This window comes from Ptychodera flava, chromosome 16, assembly GCF_041260155.1.
Source record: "Ptychodera flava strain L36383 chromosome 16, AS_Pfla_20210202, whole genome shotgun sequence".
In the NCBI taxonomy this organism is placed as follows: Eukaryota; Metazoa; Hemichordata; class Enteropneusta; family Ptychoderidae; genus Ptychodera; species Ptychodera flava.
Genome location: NC_091943.1, coordinates 31,779,414 through 31,791,513, shown reverse-complemented (window position 1 = coordinate 31,791,513; position 12,100 = coordinate 31,779,414). Strand labels below are relative to the sequence as shown.

The following is a 12,100-nucleotide window of genomic DNA, read 5'->3' as shown; positions in this document are numbered from 1 at the left end:
TTGCTACGATTGAGTCCAGTATAAAATGAAATTCAACACTACAGGCCCTAGACATACAGAAATGCATTCATTCAGTTTGCAGGAATGTAGAAAACTATGTTTACAGGTCGCAAAAATAACAGTACAGGTGGTTACAAGTAGTGCATGAGCATTTGTGCAAAATGCCCCTGTTTTTCAATTAAGTTTTCAACACTCTGCCTGCAAATTTTAGCTGACAGCTAGGTGTTTTTGCCGGCTATTTTCTACATCCCTGCATTATCACTGTCTTGAAACCGCTAGTTTCAAAGAAAAATTACCTTTAATTAAGAAAGTACTATATGCAAAGGAAAATCATGTTTACTTACTGGCATCTTGGAAGATTTACGATATGAATGGCAAATACCCGCATACACCTTGCAAACCTGTCACTCAGATGGGCTACTATACTGGTACCCATTTCACTCAGTTAGTGGTTCAAATCTCATCCTAATTCTAAACGCTATGTACACTGTGTAGCAATAGTTCATAATTTCAAATACCTCCGACAGAAATGCATCATTTTGATGCTGAAATGTTTTAATGGAACTGTACGTTTCATAAACTGAGATGATCACACTATGTCCAGAAACACTGTAAATACATACATTACTGACGGCAAATACTAGTTGAACTTGAAATTACAAATATTTATCAAATGCCCAATATTAACTGTCTCCATGACATTGCGATTTGAAATCTATAATAATTAGAGTGAATGAAAGTCCTGTGCAAATACATCATAACATCCAATCACGCTATGTCAATAGACTACCTTGGAGTGACAGAAGTGATGTAGTGCATGATAGAGGCAGGTAACACCCATAAGTTTGCATTTCAGGATTTTTGTATGGAATAGCATGGTACAGTTTCTCTTTTTTGAGTTAACTTCTACAACTTTGGTCAAAGATGCGGTCAGGATTTTATTACATGTAAACTCTGCCCAACGTTGATTTTATCCTCTCTCTTTAACCCTTTTCCTGCCAAGTCCATATTTCACCACCAGGTCAAGATGGTTACAATTAATGAAACACAACGTATTCCATATGATGTATTTTAACATAATTAATACTGTACATTTGAAGGCTGTTGAAAACATAATACTGTAAAGTTGATTTTTTTGGATGCTATAACATACCAAGCCAAGTGGGTGAAAATACGTCATGTTTTGGCTCAATACCACTTTTTACTGACTTGGCTGATGGGGAAGTGATACAGTTATTACTGTCTGGCAGGAAAAGGGTTAACTGAAGGCACAATCCATCAAATTGTTGAAGCACATGTACACTATCACAGTGTATCAGTGAATATTTAGCCCTGTTCAGATCAAGCCATTCAAAATCAGCATAAATTTCACAACACAGGTACCCATACCATGGTGACATACACCATTAGCACATGCCATTCACTGCAACTATCGTATTAAATTTTGTGAAAATTAAATCATATTTATATATGTTTGAGCAATATAAGTGAAATTCATGTTTGTGTTAAGGTCTCCAAAGGCCAAGTCAATTTATAAGAGAGGTTACCTACAGGATATAATGTTTACTGATTTTACCCCTGGTACCTTGTTCAACTGTGAACAAACTGGCTGGAAAAGGGTGTGTAACCGGTAAGTTTGATTGACAACACTACCGAATCGTTGTAATGAAAGAAGATTCCGAGGACATGATTTACAAACTGTACCGCTTAATCTGTCCTTTCCAACACAATTACACATGCACGGAATCCTGACACTTGGCCATTGTTGTTACAGTGGGCTTGAAGTCATGTATTAGGCAAACTAGCTTAAAAGTCTGGCTTCTGATGGTCACCACTCACCAGTCTGACTCATTAAACGCTAAAATCTGTTGACAGATGGAATTACGATATTGGGTTTGGCCTAAAAGCAAGTGACGCATGCTATACGTCTTCTTCTTCTTCTTGGATCGAAGACACGCCATGCCAAGGTGGAAACCCTTGCATGTAAGGCGGAAGTTATTGAAGCCGTCCATTCAAAGCGGGCCGCAGTTATATTTAAAAACAGTGTCAGGGATTCCTTTGTGGTGCTTTGCTAACTCCACGGCTACGAAAGAAAGTATTTCGTGTCTGATTTAAATTCTAAGGCGATTTAACTTTTTCTTCGCGCATATGTGAAGTGGAACGGTCACGCGCGCCCACGAATCAATCAGAAAGGGCAAATACTGTGTAACCGCGCACGTGTCGTTCACATTCACCGGTACCCTGAATCTAGAGAAACAGGGAATACAAAGCAATTGTGGTAAAATGCTGTGCGAATGATTACCTGTGCTTGGCCTGGCATTTGATGGACACCTAATTTTTTCAGTCCTTGTGTCAAATCTCTGATGTCAATTTTCCCATCGCCGTTAACGTCCAACTTATTGAACAAATCTGACAGACGTTCCTCGTCCTCCTTTGGAATTTCGTGAAATATCATCCTGTCTGCTGTCGGCATCTTCTGTGCCTCCTTCTCTCCCTTAACCGACAAAATCTGAAGATTCAGCCCTCGATGTATTACAATCACACTGAATGAAGACAAGAGAATCGATTCACGAGCACAGATCGCGATCGCCACACCGGTCTTGTTCCACTCTGCAGTGAGAAGAATTGTTTTACGCATGCGCAAGTATTGCATCAGGTCAAACCGAGTTCAAAGGGCAGTTCGCGTTATTGGTTTTTCTCGAGGGTCTATGGTTTAAACTCAGAACGTCGAAAGATTGTGATTTTGTGTTTCTGCCGCCAGTCTTCGTATTCCTTCATTCATAGCATTGAACTATTGAATTAGTTGTCTGGACAAACCTCCTCGATGACTTACTCTGTACATATCCGTGCATTATGACGTGATGTTGCCCGTACAACCGTGCTTATTCACCTGTTCCCGATCCACAGTCGCTTGGTAATAGGTCATGGATGTACAAAAATAGACATCCATGGTTAGGTACACGCACAGGCGTTAGGGAGCGTTCAGTTATTATGGCCTGGGTTGGGCCGGCAAATTCTTCCTGCGCATCAGTCAAAATAAGTGACCCCCCCCCCTACCCATTGTACCTAAAAATTTATGCCCCCCTTTGAAGATGACAAAAATTTCATGACGCCCCCCCCCCCCCCATTGCTTAAGAAAATTAGCTGCACACACAAACACCTCAGGGTATGGAGTGATAGAATCCCCCAAAAAGAGCTTAGATTTTTTCAAATGACCTTCCTTACAAACTCAAAAGGTGTTAATGCTCAGATTTCCCATTCTGACTTGCTATAATTTTGAAATTACCCTTCAAAGGGCAGAAATTACTGGTGGATTGCACTATTTTCGCGCAAGCGTGTGTGTACATATTTTGATATTTGGATTTAATTAAAAATCAGCTGTTGATAATGTTGATTCACTATACATGGTATACATATATTTTCTCATACATGTATGAGGAATCTATGTAATACTTTCTCAATGCAAAACTATATCTATGCATTTATAGATATTTGATAATTTACATAAATGTACTTAAATGAAATAGGGTTGTTACAACTGGCATGTGGACAAAAAGATAGACCTTAGAATTTCACCAAAATGTTCATCCACTATACATGGGAGTCAATGATCAAAATTGTGAATAATTTTTTTTCCAATGAAAATCTTGGTATACTTGTGCATATACAGACGTTCAATAATTAACATAATTGTACTTGATTAGAATATGATGGTTAAAGGTGCATATTATGTGTACAAGAAATCTGATTATGGAATTTCACTGAAAATGTTCATCCACTATACATGGGAGTCTATGAGGAAAGTATGAATAATTTTTTTCCAAAACAAAAATAGGTAAACCCATGTATTTATGTACTCTCGATTATTGATATCAATGTACTTGATTAGATTAGGGTGGTAACAAATGGATGTGTTCGCCAGAAATTGGATTTTGGAATTATACCAAAATGTAGATTCACTGTACATGGGAGTCTATGAGGAAAATATGAATAATTTTTTCCAATACAAAACTATCAAAATCTGTGTATTTATAGACATTTGAAAATTCATTTTAAAGTACTTAGTTAGCCTTGGATGGTTAAAGGTTGATATGTGTGCAAGAAATTAGATTTTGGAATTTCACCGAAATGCTGATTCACTATACACTGGAGTCTATGAGAAAACTAAGAATAATTTTTTTACAATGCTAAACTAAATTAATTTGTGCTTTTATAGGTGTTTGATAATTGATACAAATGTACTTGATTCAAATATGGTATTTGAAAGTTCAGATGTGGACAACAATTATGATATTGGAATTTCACCTACAAGTATTATTTAACTTTTCATGGTACCAGTAGTCTCAGTACAGGTAACTGTTAAATAATTTCCCTGACAAAACTTGCTATATCTCTAATATGTAAGTAATAGGAATTGTTCATTGCCCTCAGTGCAGTGAGCTTGATTTACAATAAGACAAGCCTCAGAGTTGTCAAGTCAAGATGTTCATGTGACAGATAATTATACTTTTGTTCAGATTTACAGGTGAATAACTTCAGAGAATGAAATCATGCAACGAATCATTTTTATCTCCCAGAATATTTCTGAACACTGAAACTGCATTTTGACGGGACGGATACTTATGAAAATTAAGTGACCCCCCCCCCCTCTGAGCTGTTTGAAAAATACATGACCCCCCCCCTTTGCAGTTTTCAAATTTGAGGTGACCCCCCCCCCTGGATTTTGCCGGCCCACCCCCGGCCATAATAACTGAACGCTCCCTTATGGCGACCGGGTAGTTTATGCTATGAGTTTATTGTACGTTCGATCCGACGTTCTGTTATGTAGCCTTATCCTTCGGAACGTAGCATAAACTCATGGCATAAACTACCTGGTCCACATAACGTCCATGGGTACACGGCGGTAAGTCGCGTAACCCAGAAAAAAAGGATAGGTGCATAGTCACTTGTGGTTCGATACTCGGCGAGGGCAACCCTGCAAACAGCATCCTCGCCGTGTGTCGAACCACAAGCGACTGTTGGGAGGGGGGCCTTCGCCATATACGGTACCTCACTACAAGCGACTGTGTACCCGCGATCATGAACTCAGTTGTGACATAAAAAGATCAATGAGGTATAAAAATTTTCCTCAGGGTAAGGCCACTAAAAAGAAAATTCTTTGTTTGCCGTCCGAGTTTTGTAAAACCTACCGGCCAGCTGGAGAAAAAACAAACACAGAGACAAAAACACAAATGTATTAACATAAGCTCATTTTGTATTTGGTTTCTCGGGGAAATAATATTTTATTTGTAATAGTGTTAACATTGTGTTTGTTTGCCTAATTTTCTCTGAAAAACCTATCAGCAAGCAGACGGCAAACAAAGAATTTTATTTAAAGCACCTAATTGAGGTTTGACAAAATATGGGCACCCATAACTAAAGAAATTAAAATTTGAAAAATTATAAAGCAGGAAAAAAAATTCGTTTGAACCAGAGGATGAAAATACCTTCAAAAAATTTTCAAGCGTCCCCCCATATTTATATGATCGATATTTTTCAAGTCCCCCCTATCAAAAAAAATATCATGTAGCTGCATATCGGGAATGCAGGCAAAGAAAAAATAAACTTGTGTGATGATTGCACAGTTCTGCTTGCAGATGTTCGACAGTACCAGTTATAGGCAGTTCGTATAGCCATTTTCCTATTAAAGGCAAGTTCTGAAATTGATTCATTTGTAAATGCATCAGTGGACTTTATGGACATACCAGTCAAAGCCGACTAGAGTTACCCGTTACGTAGCCTATTTGTTTTTATGAAAATTCTGTGGCATTCATACATTTTTAGATTTTTTCGAGATAAACGTCAAAGTCATGAAACGCGACAGTGTGGTTCTAGATATTAATTATTACTAACATTAGAACCATTGGGTGACATAAAAATGTTATTCACTTTACATTGAATTAGACCTACCTACCAAATCTTGGAATTGGAAAATGTAAAAAATAAAATGGAACCAAAATATTTTCAGTTCCCCCCCCCCTTATACGCAGAGCAAAACGTTCAAGCCCTCCTCTACTATCCCCAGAATTTTCGATTTCTCTCCCCTGAATTCCTCCGCCCGCCCCCCCCCCCCCCCACTAGTATTTGTGAATACATTCTTAGTGTCGGTTATCTGCAGGGCTCTCATGTGAGCCTCGCAGAGCAGTCTGGAGAACCGACACCACAGCAAACTGTACGTCTTCAAGTTCATACCGTAAGCTTATATTTGTACTGCATGTATTAGCTATTATAAGTATTTCCTGACCTTATATGTTAAATTTCATCACACGAACCTGGAGTTAGGCCTAATCTAAATATTCAGACATGGTTGGTTTTAAACGCACGCAACAATATTTTATCAAAAATAGGACAAAATACTGTCTATATGAGAAAATTCAATCCGTGACAAATTGCGTCTAACGCTTCTGCAGTAGTGAATACTACATAAGCCATAAGCCAAAAACTCGGCCTTTTAGCCCTTTTAGCTTTGTGGTTTTAAAGATTACAAATCTAGAGAGGCTCGCGCCCTCTATCCTCCGATATGAAAAGTACAGAAATGAAATATAACATGGCCTACTTTTCAGTGGTTTCATTTATCCAAACTTTCGGCTCACAAGTACAGTTTTAGGATGACCAATTACGTCTTGGTGATATAACATTTTACAGTTCTTGCAGAAATCTTCACATTGACAGTAATTATGATATTCTTCATTATGATATTTTAATGCCAACAGAAGTAATATACATAAATCTTATTAATCTCCTGCCAATAAGTAACAGCTGGGCCTACACTTCTGCTAATTTTGCTACTAGTTGAGATTGTAATCATTTCCTTCCAATGGTCTACGATGTTGATTAATTACAATCTCTGTGTAGCGGGATGTCAGTCAAAATGAATGTCACATGGTCACGTGGTCAGAGGCCCTTATTACAGAATTGCATTCTGATTCGTTGATTAATTCGTTGATTGTTCGTTGAAAGTGACTTTATTTTGATTACACAAAAATTATGTCATAGCGCAGCCGTTTACCCACTGTAACCATCTAGGGACAAGAACAATTAAACATTCTACTTCTTGACTCCGATGATTTGTGGGTAGGCCTAAATGGTGCAACGGCGCGATCCCATTTGATCGAAAAGACGAAGAAGAAACTGTGACGCGGTCGTTTGTTAAGTGAAGCGACTGGGGGCCAGAAACGAACATTTATTTATTTATTTATTTATTTATTTATTTAATTGTTTGTTTGATTGATTGATTATTTATTTATTTATTTATTTATTTATTTATTTATTTATTTATTTATTTATTATTTATTTATTTAGGGGGCCAACTTACATTTTATCAGAATATTCTTAAATTTCTGTATCGACTTTGCTGTGCTTGTTCATCACGGAAATCGGAAACCTTATTTCGTAAGATGAGGTTAGATCTCTCATCCAATCTGGAAGGAGTCTTCGAGACATATGCATTTCATTAAGGAAATGTCCAGGTATACGTGGGCTCTCTGAATTCTGTATCGCGGCGACGGTTCTGTCAAAGATTTGACATTCATCGTCGCACACTTGAAGAATTGGATTATGAAATTGCGAGGGCTTTAGCAGAAGTTGGTCCTTCTTCGTACTGAAGGAAAATCCATGTCCGGCCTGCTTCTTTCGAGAGGAATACATGAAAAGAGGTTTAGAATAAACAAGGCACGAAGCGTGTCAACCCATCCTACCAACTTCTACGGCAGAACGATTCAGTCCGACAAATAAACTCAATACCTTATGTTCCATCATAATTCTCATGGACATAAGCTTCATGTCGATCACGATCAGAACGAAAAGGTGGTCTGTTTCGGAGTATGTTTTGTTTTCTGATTGTTATATCGGAAAAATTTGTGGCCCATGTAATCTTAACCATGCCTGTGAAGAATCCCACTATTATACATAAAGTATATATAGATATACTTTGGGACATGGTTGGTGTTGACAAGGGGCGTAAATTTTGCCTCATATTGTTCATTCAATCCCCACTGAAAGAGTACAGAACTGATAAAACCTATGTTTAAAGCCGTTCATTGAACAACTTACCCGCAGAACGAAAGTAGCCGGAAGTTAACCAGTACTTCAACTATACCATCAAAAGAGCCCTTATTGGGATTCAACGAGGAATGCTAATTAATACGATGGATGATACCGTTACATTCTGTATATCATTCTTCACCTGTGCAGTTGCCAATGTGGTGATGATTCGCATGATCGCAGCTTGGAACCATCACCTTTTAGAATGTCACGGTCCCTCCACTTCGGAATGTACAGTATTTTGGATGTTCTGTGTTGTATTCAGTAAATTCTTGATCACGGGATTCGAACTCAGAACGTAGTCACCCAGACACCCAGCGAAGACATCACAGTCAAAATCGCTCGGCTAATTCCCAACCTTCGAAAAGAGTGATTCAACAACCGAGCTGTATTACGTTTGTGCTTTTCTTTTGTTTGTTTGGTTGTTTGTTTGTTTATGTTTGTAGAGAGAGAAAGACAGACAGACAGACACAGTCTGAGACAGAATGAGCCCTGGGGAGAGACAACCAAAATGTGCGTATTGAGAGGGGTTTAGGGAACAACCAGCCATATGCGTTTTATGTCCTACCATGTAACTGCACTGCGCCATTCCTTTTAGGGCCTGGTCAGAATTAACAGAGAGGGGGCTGGTGCTTTTAAAAATATGGATCTATGAAAACTAGTGATCCTCCCATTAGTTCTTGCATGAAAAATAGTTATCCTACCCCAAGTGCTTGCATAAAATTAAGTGACTCTCCTATTGTTAATTGTGTCTAGGCCCTTAGCGGAACGTACACCAGACGTAATTTATAAGTGTAGTTTATACCATAGAGCTGATAATCCGAGTGTAAAACAATGTATATTACGGCCCTACTGACCGAGTTTTGGTCCCATTTACATTTAGTCTCTTATTTTTTTTAGGTTTTACAGATCTTTCCGTAAAAAATCGTCGCCAACAAACTTTAGAGGGCACCAAAAGGCCAACTATGGAAAGTTATGAAATTTTTTAAAGTGGATTTTTTTTTCATCCTCCCTTCAAGCAAAAGTTGCAAACATAGTCCTCCGTTAGACACAGTTTGTTTGCCTAATGTCACATATTTCATCTATTGTTTTACCCTAACACATTAAATAACTCCAAAGCAATGGATTATTTATGATTATTTATATTTTCAAAGTTAGTGAACTTTTTTGACGTCACCGATTCCATATTATTAGTGATAAGCTTAATGTATGGCCGGCAATATTGCAAATACATATTATTAAATTTATGTTTCTCTATAGCAACATACACGGACATAATTTTCTGCACATTCTTATACTTCTTTTAATGACCACTAGTATCTTTATTAGCTTAATTTCTATTTGATACAAGTCAAGAATAACAGATAATCCTGCAACAGGTAATGAAGCATCGAAACTACCAGCCAATCATGTACCTAATGTTGATGACGTAATCGTACTGTACGAGCTATCCAGATTCCACCTCAACCGTTATGGTTACTTTGGGATCGATCCACCAGGATCCGTTGTTGGATTTTGTGGACCTTTTGCTAAAACCATTGAGGTGCAATGAAGAACAGTTAATACGAACGTGAACTGCGATTTCGAGAAGTTAATTCAATTTTCGAAAACATATTTAGTCACCTGTCGAATGGAAACAACATGCCATTTTAGCAAGCAATTTTGTCTTTCGTAGATATTTTTTACTAGAACATTATATTAGTACGAGAAACCAATCCGTAATTGTAAAGCTTGTGTATTCTTCGGACTTTGCACGTACAAAGCGAAGAACACAGTGGAAACTGGTTGTGGCGGCTACGTATGCCATATATTTTTAAATTTTCTACCATTCTTACGGTACAAAGCTACCAATACAATTCACGAGAATGTAATGTTACCCACACAGGAAGGTTATTTTTTGATATATATTTTGAAATTTTCTACCATTCTTACGGTACAAAACTACCAATACAATTCACGAGAATGTAATGTTACCCACACAGGAAGGTTATTGTTTGATATAGAGTGGTTGAGCAAATGGGTTTGATTGGCACGCCTTTGAAATACCTAGCCTGATGAGCACGTGGGATGAATTTTTTTGAGTAATTCTATGTTGTCTGTTTCTTGTTTTTGAATAACCTAAATAAAATTAAATGGTGTGATAACAGTCACTGTGAAACCGTACGGCAAATTTAGAACCCAAATAGTTGTTTGTTGCGCGATAACTCTCTCTTTCAAACCCAAATGAAACTTTAAATGTAAAAACATTATAAGTAATTATTGTAAATCCATGGGTCCGTTCTTTAATTTTTGGTGTCAAATGAAGTGGAGGCAGAGTTTTGCAGTCACGTGATTGGTATGGGTATAGATCTGAGTGCGATGATGGCAGGTTCGAAAACTCCATGCATAAGTATAAGCATAGGGTATTCAGTAGTCATTAATGATAATAAAGAAATACGAAATATATGATTATTATTGTTATTATAAAGAAATATGAAAAATATGAAAATTATCGTTTTTTGTTATTGTTGTTATTTTCATTATCATCTTCATTATTATGAAGCACCATTGACAATGTTGAGCGCTCCTACACCAAAGTTCGCCAGTCTAGCGAAATGTAGATACTGTAGAGTACATTTCGCTCGGCTGGCGAACTTTGGTAGGAATTCAACATTGCCAATGGTGCTTCATAATGATGATGATGATGATAATGATGAAAATAACAACAACAGCAACAACAACAACAATTTTCATATTTTCGATATTTCTTTATAATAACAGTAATAATAATATTTTCATATTTATTTATTATCATTAATGACTACTGAATACCCTATGACGGTGGATGATGAGCTCCAGACTTGAGTTGGTCTTTTGCCGCATGAGCTAGATTTGAGTAGTGAAGACACGATCGACTGTACGACAACAACTTTGAGACGACGCACTTTCTCTCATAAATACTTTTAGAGCACCTTTTACTTAGGCCCACTGGCATACACGGAAAATGTGCCCTCCCACTGAGTTTTGATGCCCAATGTCCTCCAGTATATATGGTCTGTCCGCTCTCCACTCCCACAAGCTCCCCACTGCCCTCTCCCAACCAATGAAATTCCCCGTTGCCCTCTCGATGCCCACTAGGAACCCAGATCAACACAAAACAGTGTTAGCAGCTTGCAGTATACCTTGAAATAGCTGTGGGTCCATAGCTGTGGTGTTTTCGGATGGGATTCCTACCTTTTAAGGGCTGGTTTTGACTTTTACGATGTGGTGGCGGGGTTAAAATCGTAAAAGTTAAAACCAGCCCGTCGATGATCGATGGACTCGTAAAATATCGTCACTTCAAGGTAAAGAGCGCCTCGAAACTGAAAGATTCAAGTTTGCTAAAACTTACTCAAGGAAACTTTAAACAATTCTCTTTCAGAATCAAGAATAAAATTGCGGAGGTCATCGTGCAATTTTGAGATTAGAGAAACAAGTTAACCAAAATTGCCGATATCTGAAATACGAAATGTACGTGACTGCTATCCCCATGTTACCACGACGGAAAAAAACGAACCTTCGATTTTCGTGAAAGTAAAAGATAATGGAAACTTCAGTAACTCCACAAGCTTCCAAGGGAGTCAACAGATTCTTAAGCAGCGCATACCAGTATACAGTTACTGTCTGAATATCCGTACCCCGGGGGGGGGGGGGGTAACTCCCATAGATGGCTATACGGGAGGGTCCGCGCGAAAGGGGTCGGTTATTTTGCACTGTTTGGTATCAGAAAGGGTATACTTTTCACGAGGTGTTGATATGAGAAGGGTCCGGTTTAAACACAAACTGACATTTGTTAAAAAATCAACACTGGAAACCCATGTATCTACATCCCAGATCTACCATCAAATTTCCGATCTGTCGGTTGGACTGTTGGTACCCCTGGTACGCAATGCGAGTAAGTCGTATCTGTATGCGTAAGATAAACGTTCCATTTGTATTATATTGTATGGTATCAGAAAGGGTAGGGTTCTTTTGCTCAAAACTGTTATCACAACAGTTT

General features: G+C 38.0%; 1 protein-coding gene across 1 annotated transcript in view; it reads right to left on the bottom strand.

Annotated features, from left to right (window-relative positions):
- The window catches only part of LOC139114599 (calcium-binding mitochondrial carrier protein SCaMC-2-like), a 46,522-nt gene extending 43,907 nt beyond the window's left edge, over positions 1–2,615 (bottom strand). Inside the window, 1 exon segment of the mRNA XM_070676411.1 lies at positions 2,303–2,615. Within this exon segment, the coding sequence (XP_070532512.1) occupies positions 2,303–2,473 (171 nt within the window). The 5' untranslated portion in view covers positions 2,474–2,615.
- Positions 2,616–12,100: the final 9,485 nt, after the last annotated feature.